An 18,119-nucleotide genomic window follows, 5' to 3' on the forward strand; every position below is an offset into this window, starting at 1 on the left:
ACAGTATTACATTATCATACTATGCTTAATGGTTATTTCAAACAACAAATACATGAGTCTATAAATGCATTCCACATTCAACAGTTTTTTTATTGAGTGCCTACTATGTACCAAGCAACATGCAGTTATGTGCTAAGAATACATCAAAGAGCAAGCATACAGCTATCAATAGCCATTTCAGTTAAGCAAGACAATAAGTTCTACAGATCTGCTGTGCAATACTGTAGTCACAGTTAGCAATACTATATTGTACACTTAAAAACTGGTTGAGAGGGTAGATTGCATGCTGTGTTCTTGCCACTATGAAGTAAATTTCAGACAAAATAGGAACAAAAGAACAAAACACAAAAAACCCACTCTGATTAAATTAAGTCTAGTGGCAAATATATGGAAATATATATACAGAAAAATGTTAATTGAAAATACAGAATACATAATAATATACAGAAATTATATTGCTATATAAAGTAAATATGTGCATCAACTAATGTGATTTAGAAGCAAGTGTTTAATATTCATTTGATTATTTTTGTTAAATAGTATGTTAATATTTGCATTAAAATTTTAAGAGTGAAATGCTAAAAATGTTTTCCGTCTAGTTCCATCTAGGAACATCCAACACCTCATTTCTGTAATTTACTTACTGAAGACTATTTATTATTATTAATTTATTTCAATATTAAAATAATGGCTACTTCTAGTCTAATGGAGGACCCAGGCAAGTTACTTGGTCATTGATACAGTGTAATGAATGCCATGATTGGGAGAAATAGAATGGGCCTTAATCTCATGTGCCTAGCTTCATCAAAGGAGATGGACATAAGTTTACATAAAGGGCATAAAGAAACATTCACTACAGTAGCCATCCCACAAATAGAAGAAATAGGAGAAACACTTGAGGCATTTAGGGTCTAATAGGACAATAATCTATGTATCTGATCTAAACACGATCATATTTAAAATAAAACTAAACCATTGGAGAAAAAAGTAAATAAAAAAATTTTGATACTGTGTGCTTTTTCTCTTATTTCACTTTCTTCCAGAAGTCAGTGGGTTTTGAGATACATCCATTGGTAAAATACTTGTCACGGGCATAGGTTGGCGATTCTCACATTTGAACATGGCAAACATCGCCTTCCGAAATCTACAGTAAAAAAGGGGAAATCTGGCATTATCCTATAATGATTTGGAACTATTAAAGCATTTTCAAATATGGCTAAGATGCCTCTACTGCTAATTGACATCTCCAAATAAATTTCTGCCTCCAACTTTAAAAGCATTCATAGGGGCGCCTGGGTGGCGCAGTCGGTTAAGCGTCCGACTTCAGCCAGGTCACGATCTCGCGGTCCGTGAGTTCGAGCCCTGCGTCAGGCTCTGGGCTGATGGCTCGGAGCCTGAAGCCTGTTTCTGATTCTGTGTCTCCCTCTCTCTCTGCCCTTCCCCGTTCATGCTCTGTCTCTCTCTGTCCCAAAAATAAATAAAAAACGTTGAAAAAAAATTTTTAAAGCATTCATAAATGTATAAGGTATATGGTACAGTTAAAGACCAGTTTTACACCACTGATTATAAATATTGAAGGCATTTAATACAAATCAATAATTATGCCTGTTTAAGATGACACTTCTAATGTCAATTACAGTTTACTTGAACCAAGGATGTGTGTTTCATGCATTTGTTCTTCTGAACAAAGGCCAGTTGAAATTAAAGGGAGCTTGAAAATGACTAATCTTTCCAAAAGAACTACCAATAGGCTCTGAATTTAAAATGTGTTCTTGGGGAGCCTGGGTGGCTCAGTCGGTTAAACCTCTGACTCTTGATTTCAGCTCAAGTCGTGATCTCACAGTTCGTGAAATAAAGCCCTGCATCAGGCTCAACGCTGACAGCGAGAAGCCTACTTGAGATTCTTTTTCTGACTTTCCCCTGCTAACTTATGCATGCATGTGCACCCTTTCTCTCAAAATAAATAAAAATGTGTTCGTTATTCTTATGTGGTCTGTTTGCTCTTAAAAGTTTTTATGTTTCCCTGTATTCCTGTAGCTAAAGCTGCTCTACCAAACATGTGCCTAAATAACGTAAGTTTAATAGAAGCATCGCTGGCATTCCAGGATCAAATTACCTGACCTCTACTGAGATTTTTCTTATCAAATATTTAAGGACAATAAATTAGTTATTCCACCTTTCTGCAGTAACAGGAAATAAAATAATCTAAGCTTCACAGAGGAAATATTGCTGAGTCCCAACAAGGGGGGAGAGGGGAGAGTGGGGGATTCTTTATTATCCTGAATGACTACCCACCCCTGAAGTCCTTTTATTTTAGCACTGGGTTTTTCTCTTGCATCTGAATGTCTTCTGTTCTAATATACAACTATGCTACCCACTTACAGAGTTCAACGTTGTCTTCTTCACCTTGTCCCTTTTCTGGTAACAGAACCACTCTTTTCTTTGGAAAATCAATTCCATGTATGTTGGGTGGGGTAACCACAAGAACTAAGTTGAGCCCACTAACAACTTTCCAGCAGCTTTTCGATCAGGGAGCTGTCTGAGACGAAACTCGAATTTGGAAAAGCTTAGATGGTAGAACTTGGGTCTTGTGTTGCTGTGATCGTCTCACCTCCATGTGGGAAGAGGCTCTCACAGAACTGGAGCTCTAGGTATTTAAGGGCCTAGATGCTTCTCCAGTTGCATGAGCCAAATAATTTTTACACTAGTTTGAGGTGAATTTCTGTCACTCTCCAACCCCCCTAAATTTTTTTTTAACATTCTTTCTATATCTGTTTTTTTTAAAGCATTTTAGACATTACTTACTTTTTATTAGCAACCACATAAATACAGGGATTGTAGAATGTAGAAGATTTTGCAAATAGTGGAGCTATGATGGCCATTGAGGGAGGGATCTTCTTTGGGTCACCAAAAGAAGCCCATAAGCACACGATGGAATAAGGGGACCATGCCACCAGAAACATAAATATCATTATCACAGACATCTGTAAAATAAATCAATATTTGGCAAACCCAATATCTAAAATATTGAAATTTTTTAAATTTTTTAATGTTTGTTTATTTTTGAGAGAGAGAACAGGAAAGGGGCAGAGAGAGAGGGAGAGAGAGAGAAGACAGAGAATCTGAAACAGGCTCCAGGCTCCAAGCTATCAGCACAGAACCTGATGTGGGGCTCGAACTCACGAACTGTCAGATCGTGACCTGAGCTGAAGTCGGACGCTAAACTGGCTGAGCCACCCAGCACCCCAAAAACTGAATTTTTCCAAACCTCATTGTACTTTGCTTATGTGCCTGAAGTCCTCTATGATAACAAGAACTTATTAAATGAGTAGAATGTTATACAGATGTAAAGGATGTCCTCTTTTTCTGGGAAAGGAAGACTACAAAAGCTGGCTTTGATGAAAGGCACATGAAAACCCACTCTTAACCCATTTCTAGTAATTGTGCTATGGACTGCTGGCATTGTGCTTTTTCCTCTCACTCTCATTATTTGCTAATCTAAAAACTAACTTTCTCACTTTCTAAGTTCAATCTTGAAAAGACCAAAGTCCTATATTGAGTTCACAGTATTGTAATACAGAAGCTCCACATAGACGCACAGTGCAGATAGTTTTGTAACGCAGCTCCCTTGCATCTCCTTTATATAAAAAATTATAATTTTTACATTGTGCCTTATTGATTGTCCACTAAAATGATAGAAAGAGGTTTAAAAAGATCTAAACCCTTAAGGCCTGAGAATCACAGATTAGACAATAGCCTTGTAAAAATTAAAACTGAATAACCACTGGGCAAGCAGCAAATTATTTATCAGACACAAGAATAATTTAAAAATAAATTTTAAAAACTTTTAAAAGTACCATCAGTGAGGGAACATGAAATAGAGACTAATCCATTACGCAGAACTTCAGAAAGTCCCTGGAATTGGAGGTAACAGCTAGCTCTGAATGTAGGGCAGCACATGGAACTTAAAATAGCAGAACTCATTGAAATCTGCAAAAACAAACTTCTGAATCCCCTTACCATTCCACCATGCAACTGCCCCATCCTCTCCCCAGAAGAATCCCAGAGCTTTAGTCTAAGAGGTAGGAAACTATAGGATCTTGGGCTTAGCAGAGAGCTGGAGCACTGTAAGAAAGAGGGGTGCTGCATGCTGTCTGTCCCCTCCCTGCTCTGAGCCATGAGAATCTGTGAAACAGACTTGTGCTTCCCACTAAGGAACATGAAAGAATCTCCTTGGGAACTGACCAGCCCAGAAGAAAATACCTGGAGATACAGAGTGTCAGAAATTCCCCCCAAGGAAACAGCCCAGTGAGGAGCATGTCCAGACCTCACAATCAGCTTTTTAGTGTATCACTTTTAAATATGCAGGAGACAGTCGCTGACCACCAGATATTGAGGAAACAAACTGACAGGCAGAGACAAAAATGGTGTGTGTGTGTGTGTGTGTGTATCTATCTAATGTATATATATATAAATTATATACATATATATGTACATAAACACACATACACACACACACACCCCACAATGGAATATCACTTACCCATAGAAAGAATGAAACTTTGCCATTTGCAACATGGATGGACCCAGAAGGTATTATATTGTGCTAAGTGAAATAAGTCAGACAGAGAAAGACAAATACCATATGATTCCACCTATATGTGGAATCTAAGAAACAAAACCAAATGAACAAACAGACAGACAGAAATAGACTCATCAATATGGAAAGCGTGGTTGCCAGAGGGGAGGGACATAGGGGATGAGTAAAATAGGTGAGGAGAATTAAGAGGTACAAACTTCCAGTTATAAAATAAATAAGTCATAGAGGTGAAAGTACTGCATAGGGAACATAGTCAATAATATTATAATGACATTTAATGGTGACAGATAGTAACTACAATTATTGTGGTGAACATTGTATCATGTAGAGAATCATTGAATCACTATGTTGTACACCTGAAACTAATATAACATTGTATGCCAACTATACTTCAATGATAATTCTTTTTTTAAAAAGATACCAAAAAATGATGCAGAAATTCAGGGGAAACAAAAAATATGTGATGAACAGAAATGAGAGAAGATACATATCCATAAACCAAGAAGAGGGGGCTATTGAAAAGGAGTAGAGGGTGTAAACTAATTCTTTTTATCTATAAAAATGGGCTTTCTCCTATGCCCTATCTATAAAAGAAAGAGGAGAATTTTTAAAATGCAATAGAAAAGTTGAACAATGTGATTAGCCAGGATTGGGGTACTGAGGTGAGTCATGCAAGGGCAGGGTGAGATCCTATCTTTATTTAAAATTTTATATTTTGTTCAGTGAGTTTCTGACATTAATTTTGATTTTTTTTAAAAATGCTACGTTAACTGGAGCACCTGGGTGGCTCAGTCAGTTAAGCATCGGACTTCGGCTCAGGTCATGATCTCAGGGTTGGTGAGTTCGAGCCCCGTGTCAGGCTCTGTGCTGACAGCTTGGAGCCTGGAGCTTGCTTGAGATTCAGTGTCTCCCTCTGTACACCTCCCCCACACTCACTGTGTGTCTCTGTCTCAAAAATAAATAAGCATTAAAAAAATAATAAAAATACATTAACTACTTTGTGTGTTGGGGGGGGGGGGATTACTGAGTTTTGTGGTGCCTGATTAAATTTTGCACCCAAGTCTTGAGCCTCATTTTTCTCACCCAACCCCAGACATAGACATGGTTGAGGAAATCTCTCAGAAAGAAACAAACGGAAACAAAGCCCAAGACAGAGACAACATAGGAGAGAAAATTTAAGAAAATTGGAAGGTAAATCCAGGAAATTTAATATTAAAAAAAAAAAAAAAGGACTTCCAGAAAAAGAGAACAGGAAAAACAAAACAGAGAGAGGAAATCACCAGAGAAATAATACAAGAAGTCTCCCAGAAGGGGAGGACCTGAGTCTTCGTATTGAAAGAACTCACCAAGTACCCAGCACATGGTGAATAAAGAGCCCCATCAAGGCACATCTGCATGAAATTCCAGAAAATTGGAGACACAAAAATGATCCTTCAAGCTTCCAGAGAGAATGCATAGATCACTACAAAGGGACTGTCACAAGCATGCTGTCAGCCTTCGTAATAGCAACACCGGAAGCTGGGAAGCTATAGGGCAATGCTTTCAAAACTCTTTGAAAATCGTTTTCTACTTAAAATTCCATACAAGGCAAACAGTCAAATATAATCATAGAATTAAGACATTTTTCAGGCAACAAAATCTTTAAAAAATATACCTCCCTATAATCTCAGAAATCTACTTGAGAATGTGTTCCACCAAATGAGAGAGTAACCAAGAAAAAGGAAGATACGCAAGCCAGAAAACAGGTGATTCAACCCAGGAAAGAGGCCAAAGGCATTCCCAGTTGGTGATAAAGAGATCTGAGGATGCTGGCAGTGGTCTTAGAGAAGGGCCAGTATAGAGCGGGACACTTGGAAGTACCAGGAGGGACTGTTCCAAAAAAAAAAAAAAAAAAGGATAAAGTCAATTAGTCTCTGATGCATTTGAAAATATTGAGAGGAGATTGGAACTTCTGGTAGGGAGTTAAGAGATGAATTGGCAATAGGTATACAGAACAGTAACCATAACTATGGTGGTGGGGAGGGTAGGACAGATGGGGAGCAGAAGAGGGGACAGAGAGGAGGAGGGAGGAAGAAAGAAAGGAAGGAATTATTAACCCCAAAAGAAAAAAAAATTTGTTTAAAAAAATACAAATCACAGAACCTTACAGAGGTCTGCACTAAACAAAATTTAGGTAGTTACGATAATGTAAAATAATGTAACCAAATATTAACATTATACTGACAAGATGAGGAAAAAAGGTTGGGGTAGAGGAGTGGGAAAGATGATATAAGAGAGCTAAATTCTCATTGTCCATAGTGGGAAATCAAGAGTAATAGCAAATAAAAATATCCAAAACAGCAGATAAACACATCATTTAGAAATATGGAGGCAGGGGCGCCTGGGGGCTCAGTCGGTTAAGCATCTGACTTCGGCTCAGGTCATGATCTAATGGTTCATGGGTTCGAAACCCCACGTGGGGCTCTGTGCTGACAGCTCAGAGCCTGGAGCCTGCTTTGGATTCTCTGTGTCCCTCTCTCTGCCCCTCCACTACTCGCACTCTGCCTCTCTGTCTCTCTCTGTCTCTCTCAAAAAATGAATAAACATTAAAAGAAGAAAGAAATATGAAGGCAAACAAGAAAAAGAGCCAGGGAATAAGAATCAGGTGTTGGGGAGAGGTGATTATAATATAGACCACATACGTGTAAAAGCTCCATTGCAAAAACATTTTAAGGATTTTAATCTTACCTTTGTCACATCTACCTGATTTGACCAATCTCTGTTGAGGTATCCAGTGCAGTTACTAGTATCATGACATTTAATGGTTTGAGTGACATGGTAATAACAGTAAAACATCACTGTCAAGGGTACAATAAAATTTATCGCAATAACTGTCATCGTGAAAGAAACAAAAGATCTGAAAACAAGAAAAGGGAATCATTAAATCACTACTTGTTTAAAGTGCTAAATAGGGAAAAGGAAATAGGACAATATTAAAAATAATACTAGCACTGTTAAACAGTCACTGTATTATTAAATAGCTTAGGAAGGATATTTAACTAATTCCTTTAGACTAGGAGTTGGCAAAGTGTAGCCTACAGGCCACACCCAGCCTTGTCATCCGTCTTTGTAAATTAAATGTTATTGGAACTACATTCATTTATATACTGTCTATGGCTGCTTTCACAGGCAGGCTTGAACAATTATAACAGAGACAGTCTTGTCTGTAAAGCATAAAAATATTTACTATTGCCCCTTTACAGAAAAATCTTAAATTTAGATTCAGAAATTTTCTACTTGTTTTTCTGAGTAGTCTTTCGTTTTCTTTAATAAACGAAGTTACCCTCTTTTTCCTGGTAAATACAGAGAAGCAAAACTAACGAACAAGCGAATCCTTACAGTGACTGCTTTTGCTGTGTAATTTCAGCTTTATCACCAGACCATCTTGAAAAGATAGTAGGGACTCAGCCTGGGCTTCCCGTGGAGCTGCATGCTGTCTAGCGATATTAACACTCCCTTTTCCCTTTTGGAGTCTATCTCTGAGTTACAAATACCGAAAGGGTGCTTATGTGCCCACTTTGGTGCCACGGGAGAGGATGTAAAAGGGTAAGGGGAACAAGGGAGCTGGATGGCCTTTACTTGCAAACAAGAGTAATTCAATGCTGAATTCACATGTCACCACCAAGGAAGCACTTTGCCACACTCTGATTGGAAAACATTTGACCTGACCTTAAATTTGAAATGGTGAGAAAATGTCTACATTAGAAGTATTTGATTATAAAGTGTAAATGTGTCTCTTACGCATCATTTTTCCTCCAGTTTATGGTACAAGTAGCCCCAGTAGGATCTGGGGCATAACTAGCCCACCCTATGATAGGCATCAAAGCCCAAAAGAGACCATTGAGCCAGGCCCCCAGAATCATGCTGATGTAAGTGTTGGTGGTCATTCTTCTTCCTATTAACAAACAGATGAAATATTAGCATCATTTGCCAGTGATGAATTCATACCTCCACTTTGTTTTTTACTATTTAGTTAGTATAACTATATACTAAAAAATAATAACTATATTATTTTTTACTAACTATTCATTCAACTAACTACTACTGTTAAGTAGATTCTTTGCAAAGCACTTTAATTCATTCAGAGGCCTATCTATGTGAATTTATAGTCAGAAAAGAAAATGGCATTTAAGCCAAAACCTGAATGATAAAAAGGGTCAGCCAGAGGACAAGCAGGGAGAAACACTTTCCAGGCCTAGGGAAACAGCATTTACAAAGATCCCAAAGTGGGAAAGGCCTTGTCCAGTAATCCAAAGTGAGAGGCCCTAGCCAAAGCTGGAAAGATAGCCAGGGGCCAGACCACACAGGCCCTTGGAGGCTGTGCTATGAAATTTGGATTTTATTGTAATTATAATAGGAAATCATTGAAACTTTTGAACAAGGATTCTCAGACAAATAAGACTGACCATGATTACAATTCATTACACACACACACACACACACACACACACACATATGCATGTGTGTATATGTATACATACACAAACACACACACACACATATATAACATGTATATGTATATATATACATATATATGTGTGTGTGTGTATATATATATATATGGGGGTTTTTTTTACATTTATATTTTAAAGTAAATGTGTGTTAAGTGGTACTTAGGCAGGAAGTACCTTCCGTTGAGAAAGTTGAGAGAAGTGCTATACCTGAGTTAGGACTGCAGATGGTCAGGTATCGATCCATAGCCACAACAGTGAGTAATCCAATACTTGCCATTCCAAAAAAGATATTCAACCCAGCATAAATCTAAAAATCAAAATAGGAAAGAACCCACTATTCTACATGCCCTCCCAAGAGATATTTACATTTTTATTCCAGTGTTAGAATATATTTTAGATACATCGAATGTTTTTTATTTTAATAATTTTAAAATACATTTTCCATTGTCATATTGTAACTGGCTTATTAAAGGCATTTATGGAAAGTGCTTTAGGACTTCACTAATTAAAATAAACTTAAAATGTTAAGACTTAAAGTAATACTTCTATACAACATATTCTATTAACAGAGTAAAAAGCAAACTATAAATTAGGTACAATGCATATAACCAACAAAATACTAGTGTTTACAAGGTAGACAATTCAACAAGGGGAAAAGACAAACAGAAAAATGAGTGATTCACACAAGAGGGAATCTGAATATTTATGACATAAGATGTAAACCACAATATGTATTCAAAGAAGTGCAAATTGTAAGATACCATTTAGACACATAAAAATGATGGAAAAAAAATTAGAAGTCTGACAGTCCCAAGCATTAGGGAGAATGTGGAATCATAGAAGTTCTCCTAATTGGCATACCCATTTTGGAGAGCAATTTGGGCACATCTAGTGAAGTTGAAGATGAATATTCTCTACAACCCTCTCCTGAGAAATATATTTAAAGAAACTCTCACATATTGTAGGAGACATGAATAAGAATGTTCATTGAAGCCTTGTTGGTGAAAGAAGAACATGGGGGATAAATACTCAATAACAGAAAAATAAGTATGTTCATAAAATGTATGTTCATAAAATGTATAAGTATGTTCATAAAATGGAATATCATGTAGCAGTTAAATTGAGTACATCCAACAACATGAATAAACCTCAAAAACATGAAGATTGTATAACACAAACAATACATCATTTATACAGAATTTAAAATATCCATGCAGTTTAGTTTATGCACACCTAAATATGTACTAAGATAGAAAAACATTCATGGGAAAGAAGGAAATATGATTGGATATGGTGCTCACTGGCCTTCAACAGTATTTTTCAAGTTTTATATCTTTAAAAAGCAAAACAACCTGAAGCACATATTGCAAAACCTTGAGATCTGACAAAACTAGGTGGTACACACATAAGTATTCATTATTCTCTATTACATTGTATTCTCTATTTTATAATTTTTTAAATAGTAAACTTTTTTTAAAAATTTTTTTTTCAACGTTTATTTATTTTTGGGACAGAGAGAGACAGAGCATGAACGGGGGAGGGGCAGAGAGAGAGGGAGACACAGAATCGGAAACAGGCTCCAGGCTCTGAGCCATCAGCCCAGAGCCTGACGCGGGGCTCGAACTCACGGACCACGAGATCGTGACCTGGCTGAAGTCGGACGCTTAACCGACTGCGCCACCCAGGCGCCCCAAAATAGTAAACTTTTTAAAATAGTAAACTGATTTTAAAAATGAGGCCAAAAGTCATGTCTGCCTACTAGGATATTCAAATTAATATTTATATATTTTCTTGCCAGTAAAATTAATAGTAGATATAATTAATAGCAACTCCATTGGAGGACTTTCCATAGGGGAAAAAACCTGATAGCTTAACTGTATTACTTAGATATTACGATATTGTCATTAAATATTTTATTGTTTCAAATGAAAATAGGATATTTCTTTTTGAATATGCAAATTTTTACTTTTCTTCTCTAGCTGAATGCTAATTTTTTTGTTTTTTCCTTTGGGTTGGGGAAATTTCGAAAACATAATCATTGCTACCAAGGTCATTTCTCTTATTAAAGAATATATTTCCCAGTCACTCCTGAAGTTCTTTTCAGTAAGAGCGCTTTATCTATTATCCTATGTGATCTTATTTGCTTGAAACCTGTGGGAATTTTTTTAGACATTTAAATTTACATCTCTTTAATCTATTTTATTTTCCTTTCATCCCAAAGCATCTCCAATACCTGACATCCTGCATATCCAAATTTCCAACTTCCATGCAGATCTGAAGCTGCAGACATGGGATATCCAATGCTACTGACCCCTATGTCAGTAACAGCCAGGTTAATGATAATTGCATTTGTGGGGGTCCGAAGTTCCTTGTACTTAATGAAGATGCCCAGCACTATTATGTTGCTGAGAATACTTATCATACCTGAGAACACATAAAAAAAAAAAAATCACTTTTTTTAATTTGAGTGTTTAAAAGGAGTATCAAAATTAAATATTTAAGCCCCTTCAAATAGCAAATCCATTTTAATTCATTCATTTGAGGAGCTTCAACTGTTCTTAAAACTGTAATATCTTCACAGCCTTTTTGTGCAATAGAAATAATAAAATAACAAAGAATTTACCAATTGCATAAATAGCACTGAAGGCTGGTTAATCACTCTCCCTTTGAAATTGCTCCTTTATCTTTCATAACACCACCCCTGCTGATTTTTAAGATATATGTATGACCATACTATCTCTTTTGGCAGTCTAACTTCCTCCTCCTCCTTCCTGAGGCCTGAAGCTTTCTCTCTCTCAAGTTTCCTTTCTCGAGCCTCAACTATGATTCTGTCCTAAGAGCTCTTCTGTCTCGTTCCAGCCCTGACCTATGCTCCAGTTCCATATCCCTTTTCCTTCAACTCATTGTCATTAAACATTTATTAGGGATCTATCATGTATAAGATCAGATGATTGTTCCAATATTTCTTGAAATTCATCATGTTCAAATCAAAGGTCTTCATCCAACACACACACTCACTCACACACATCTGTAGAATGCACACTGTAAGGTTTGCCTATCCAAAAAGGAAGTCAAGCTGGCTTTTAAGTACATTGAGAAGCTTCACAGGTGATAACACGCTAGTCAAATTTCCACAAACTAGGATCTGATTCTTAGCCTTGCAGGTCCCAAAACTCATTGTTGTCAATGCCCTGGAACAGGCTGGACTCAGGTAGATAGATGACTGAACTTCATAATCAGAATGGCCATGTATTAATATACAATAAGCAATATTGTTGAGTGGACCAGACATGTATGTTAGCCCAATTAACAACCTACATGCTGCAAAGGATGTGTAAATATCCCAGATGTGGGTCATACCAGGTCCTAACAGTGGGGATGGGGAAGTAGATTTTGGCTGAGAGAGGCTAGAGCCATACCAGATTCCTGGGGGCTAAAAGAGGGGTAAGCAACAATACAGAGTTGTATTCACCATTATGAAGAGTACAACTGGTGCGCAGTCCCCAGCAATTCTAATGAGGGAAGGTTTTCAAGCACCAACACACAAAAGTATCAGCTGGGGAAGAACTTGGCACCCTCATCCAAAACTTCCTTTTAGCATCCTGTCACGCTAAGCTTCCAGATTCCCATTCTTTCCCTTCCTTGCTGGGGCAGAATAAGCTTGCTACAACATAGAATTAATGTTTCTTCTCAGAACTTTCAATACTCTCCACTGGCTGTAGGATAAAAGCCCACATGTCCAACCTGATATTCCAGTTTTTGCCTTAATTGGTTTTCACTTTCTTTAAGCAAATTTCCTCACTTGTCAAAACAAGCCCTCCATTCTAGTTATTTATCAAATACACAAGGCTTGTTGTAAATTTTGACTCCAATTACTTCCACTTGGAACAATGTACTTTTTTCCTGTACCTATTCAATCAAATGCTACCTATCCTTCAAAGTTCTATTCAAGCCCAGTTCTGCCCTAGGGCCTTCCCCTACCCACAGTATACTCTCTTCTCTAAATTCCCAAAGTGCTTGCTTAGATTATATATTATTAATCTTATGTGATGATATATTCTTTAACGTTTACATATTCCTAGTCTTCCCATCTAGATTTCAGGCTCCTAACGACTCCTGTGTTCTATGAGTATGTGGCATATAGATTTATTATATAAACAGACCACAACTAAAATTCATATTGTTCCATTTCTATTATTCCTGCAAAGCATAAGTAAGGCATAGTGATAGCAAATTTGATGATTCTTTGGCTCTATTTTTATTTTTTTAAGATTTAAAAAAATTTTGTTTGTTTATTTATTTTTGAGAGAGACAGAGTGCAAGCAGCGGAGGGGCAGAGGGAGAAGGAGACAGAATTTGCAGCAGGTTCTGGGCTCCGAGCTGTCAGCACAGAGCCCACCGTGGGGCTTGAACCCACGAACTGCAAGATCATGACCTGAGCCGAAGTTGGACGCTTAACCAACTAAGCCACCCAATGCACCCCTTAAGATTTTATTTTTAAGTTATCTCTACACCCAACGTGGAGCTGGAACTCACAACCCTGAGATCAAAGGCAACATGCTGTGCCCAATGAGCCAGCCAAGGGCCCGCTCTTTGGCTCTATTTTTTGCATCAAGTATTATAGCATGCATACAAGAAATACTGCAAAAAGTAATGAATCGAAGAATCTTTCTAAGCTAATTATAAATTTGATGTTTTAAAAGTTCAGATAAAACATAGTACAGTAAGTTGTTGCCTACCGAGTACACAGCCAGAATAGAGTTAACTATTCTGGGGAGGTCTTAGATATAATGGGGGATATGCGGTAAACAAGTTGGCCCTTTATTTGCTCAGCAGCTATCTCAAGCTCTCTGCTCTATTTCTCAAACTGCGGATATTTTCTAAGGAGTAGATAATAATAGATCATTTAATAGTTCAGTCTACATTAATTCCCCCTTGGCTTCTGTGGCTTTCTTTCAATCTCTTTGGTAGATCTTACTTAATCTATACCTGGCCTTTATTTCTCCATCTCTCATTAAATATGTGCATTATCCAAGTTTCTGTACCAGACCCTTTCTTTTCACATTCAGTACATAATCTTGAGAGATTTCATACATATCCAAGTCTATATGCTGATCCTTTCCAGATCAATCTCATAAAATTCAAACCCACGTGTCCAGCTTTTTACTGGACATCTCTCAAACTGAACCCAGAGACTTTTCTCCTCCTGCCTCAAACCTATTCCTCCCCAGGTGTTTTCCTATCTTGGTGAATAGCTTCACCATCTAACCAGGAGCCCCAAACAGAAACCTTGTCATCTTTGATATCCCCTCTCCTTCTCCTTCAATTGCCACACCCAACCATCAATTCTAACTTTTGGCTCTTGAGTGTGTCTATTTCTTTCTATCCCCATTGCCACTTGTCCCTCCTCAGGATCCTTCTTAATCTTAATCACACAGGGGCTCCTATGTGGACTCTTAGCTACTAATACATAGCACATTTCTAAAATGCAAGTGGAATCACATTATTCAATGACTCATCACCCTTAGGACTTAGGTGATTCTTCATTACCTGATACACAACCTCCCCTGCAGCCTAGTATCTCTTGCCCTTCACTTTACAATTCATTCATAATGAATTTATTTCACATCTTTAATTTACCATGCCCTCTTGCCTCCCAGCCTTACCTGGATTAAGAGACAGTGCTCAAGTTGATAAAAGTTTATAAGGGAAATATTAAATTGAAAATTAAAAACAAGGGGACCTGGGTGGCTGAGTCGGTTGTGCATCCAACTCTTGATTTCAGCTCAGGTTGTGATCTCATGGTTTGTGGGTTCAAGCCCTCTGTTGGGCTCTGCAGTGACAGCATGGAGCCTACTTGGGATTCTCTCTCACCCCTTCTCTCTCTGCCCCCCCCATCCATGTGCACTTTCTCTCAAAATAATTTTTTTTAAAAAGAAAAAATTAAAAACAAAAACTCTAAAAAAGTTCTTGGTAAAAGTAACAAATGAAATAAATGCTTTATTCTCATAGCTTTTTTGGTTTGGGTTTGGAAAGATGAGTAGGTTTTATTAAATTAGGGGACCTAAAGAACAATAAATCTTTCAACAGAAGCATGAAGAGGTTAGATATGCTCCCTTCAGTTTATCCGAAAACCACAACCAAATAACACATACTCATCGTATTCCTTAATAAAACTGACCCTTGGGGGCACCTCGGTGGCTCAATCAGTTAATTGTCCAATACTTGATTTCAGCTCAGGCCATGATCTCACGGTTTGTGGGTTCAGGCCCTGCATTGGGCTCTGCACTGACAGCCCGGAGCCTGTTTGGGATTCTCTCTCTCCCTCTCTCTGTCCCTCCTCAGCTCCCACGTGTGCTCTTCCTCTCTCTCAAAATAAATAAATGAATTTTAAAAATTAAAACTTTTAAAATTAAAAAAACAATGACTTTTGAGGTTAGATGTGAGGGCTCCAGAACCAAAATGTCTGACTTCAAATCCTGGTGTAGCTACTTAGTAGATTTGTGTGTTGGGCAAGTTACTTAAACACTTTGTCTGTATAAACAGGGAAGATAAAACTAAGTCACTGACTGACTTAGTATAAGGATGAATTATTCTATATGAGTAATTATTTAGAATAGTGCAAAAATTCAAATAACAGTAGCGGTAGTTGGTAGTGGTGGTCATCTTTGTAGTTGTAGTAAGATTGCTATTATTGTTACTGCTATGAGCACAAGAACCAGAGAGAACAATTTCTTAACAAGAAACTGTCTTTGTATGCTATTGTTTGTAAACAGATCAAAAAAGATAGCTTTTCTTGATCATCTACAAAAAACTAACTAAACCAAAGGTTTGTATACCAAGTATTTCTATGTAATTGTGACGATTTTCTCTTTAATTAGCATATTGTTTTCTCATATTGTTTCAACCACAAAAAAAAAAAAAAAAAATCAAAAAGAAACTAGAACTTGTCCCGTCAGTACTTATCATACAGAGGTATTCAAATGAACAAGCTAGCATAGTACTAAAATTTACAAAAATTATCTGAGGAACCATAATTTCTAACACTAAAGTAATTGTGAATTATAGGGGAACTAAGCAATTATAAAGAATAAACTGAGTACCATAGGATTTGTTATACTTTTCACTCCACTTTTGAATATATTCGAACATTTTCAAATGTCAATACAAAAAATGATAACAACCCAAGGTACAGTTACTTCTAAAACTCATTACTGAGCATAGAGTTGAAAATGAAGTTACTGCTTAGTATAAAATTTATACAATTCAACCTCTACCTAAAAAAGATGAGACAACTTCTATTGTCATTCCCCCATCCTTCTTTTTCAGTAAACACCTTTATCTTAATCCAATATACATCAGTGACTGTGTGCGTGTGAGGAGAAAGAAACACACGTGTCCAACATCTACTGTATGTGTCGTTTAAGTCACTCAGTTTTACTCTTCACAACAATCATGACAAGTATCTTATTCTTAACCTGTTTTCAGATAAGAAAATGGAAGAACACAAAGCTGAGGGAATTTGCTCACTGTTGCATAGATACTAAAGGATGAAATCCAAAGTGCAAGAGTTTTCCAATACAGCATTCTGGGAATGAGCTGAATTTCCACCTTGTCTTCAACAACAATACAGTCTGCTCTCTTTTTTTACAACTTTCATTTTCTTTCCAGGACCTTAATTAGATTTCCAGGATCTTAATTAGATTCCACCACCAAAGACAAGACGACACAGAGGATGTGTGAGAATAGTAAATGACCTAAAAATACTTTTTTGCCATGGTACACACTCTTCCCCAATAAAGCCTTAATTTGACAATGTAATAACCAAATATACGGATGATTATTAAAAAATTATTCATTTTATAGAAAACTTTTCTCAACCGCACTTCACCACTGTCACATTATTTATCAGGATTCAAAATAACTTATGGCATTAACCACCCTTAACAATCCCTTCATTTATCCTTCCATCCATGTTCTCTCACTCTACAGCCAGGAAACGGGGCAAGTAGTATCATCCCTATTGCCCACATGAGCACCCCAACTCAGAAAAGATAAAGGACTTGAAACATCTCTGATCCCATACTTTTTTCTACTGACTTAATGCTGAAAAACTGTTTTTCTTCACCCATTTGAAAGAAAAATAACAGTTAATGGAGTAAACCATCCATACCTGCTGTGATCAAGTAAGCTGCAACAATATTGTGTTCAGTCTGTGAAAAGACCGAGCCATCTTCATTTTTAGAGTCTGAACTGTTGTCTAAGTTATTCCTTAGCATTTTGGAGGGAAGAAGTTGAGACGGCCTTCATAATGAGCGTTCAATGATTATAAAATGTTTTAAGAGCCGATGAAGAAGAATTTTCAGAACCAATCATTTCCACTCAAAGATCTCAGAGAAGGGCCTTTTCATAGAGGCCCTCCCTTAACAAATTTAATTGGGCTAGTGAAAGGATTTTAATTCCCAGAACAAGGCAAAAGCTTATTAGCAAAATACAGAGAAATAACAAGCACCACACATTTTAAACAATTTGGGCATCAGCTTAGTATCTAAGGAGATTATCAAGTGCACACATCCCATTCAAACAATAAACATACTGAAAAATCAGTGTGGGAGCTGACTTAACTGATTGCTGCTGGAAATCAGTCCTGAAATTAAGAACCAGCTTTGGTCACCTAAAACTATTCAGGTTAAGGACACTACTTTCTGTTGAGCTATTCGAGTTTTTCCATTTCAGTTTCTTTTTCCAGAACAATTTGAATAATCAGACATAAAGAAGTAGTCTCCCTCCATCCTTCCAAATCTCACTCCCCTAAAGGTAGTAGTAATATTTTTCGGTGTACATCTTCTCTAATATATATTCATACTAGGATTTGAGGTTTCTCCCACTTTTTTTTTCTTTTAAGCAAAAAGGGGTAGATATGCATATATAAAATCATTCTGTAACATATTTTCCCCTAAAGCCAGATCATAAATTCCAGGTCAATAAACCTAAGTCTAACCTATTAATAGCTTGTATTTCATAGC

General features: G+C 37.0%; 1 protein-coding gene across 1 annotated transcript; it reads right to left on the reverse strand.

Moving 5' to 3' along the window:
- Positions 1 to 65: 65 nt before the first annotated feature.
- Positions 66 to 17,822, reverse strand: RRH (retinal pigment epithelium-derived rhodopsin homolog). The gene is made up of 7 exons (XM_043570511.1): positions 17,267 to 17,822; positions 11,327 to 11,517; positions 9,301 to 9,400; positions 8,381 to 8,534; positions 7,328 to 7,496; positions 2,806 to 2,984; positions 66 to 1,144 (listed from the first exon to the last, which is right to left on the reverse strand). Exons 1-7 carry the CDS (start codon positions 17,370 to 17,372, stop codon positions 1,030 to 1,032), a joined length of 1,014 nt encoding a protein of 337 aa, XP_043426446.1. The 5' UTR covers positions 17,373 to 17,822; the 3' UTR covers positions 66 to 1,029.
- Between the last annotated feature and the right edge of the window lie 297 nt (positions 17,823 to 18,119).

Source organism: Prionailurus bengalensis, chromosome B1 (genome assembly GCF_016509475.1).
Source record: "Prionailurus bengalensis isolate Pbe53 chromosome B1, Fcat_Pben_1.1_paternal_pri, whole genome shotgun sequence".
Classification (NCBI taxonomy): Eukaryota; Metazoa; Chordata; class Mammalia; order Carnivora; family Felidae; genus Prionailurus; species Prionailurus bengalensis.

Bases quoted from the DNA above. Each gene is read 5' to 3' on its own strand.
- RRH (XM_043570511.1), bottom strand. From the start codon at position 17,372: ATGCTAAGGAATAACTTAGACAACAGTTCAGACTCTAAAAATGAAGAT. The intron at 11,518-17,266 runs GTATGGATGGTT...ATGTGTTCTCAG, and splicing joins AGCTTACTTGATCACAGCAG to GTATGATAAGTATTCTCAGC. The intron at 1,145-2,805 runs GTAAGTAATGTC...TTTTTACTGTAG, and splicing joins TATGTGGTTGCTAATAAAAA to ATTTCGGAAGGCGATGTTTG.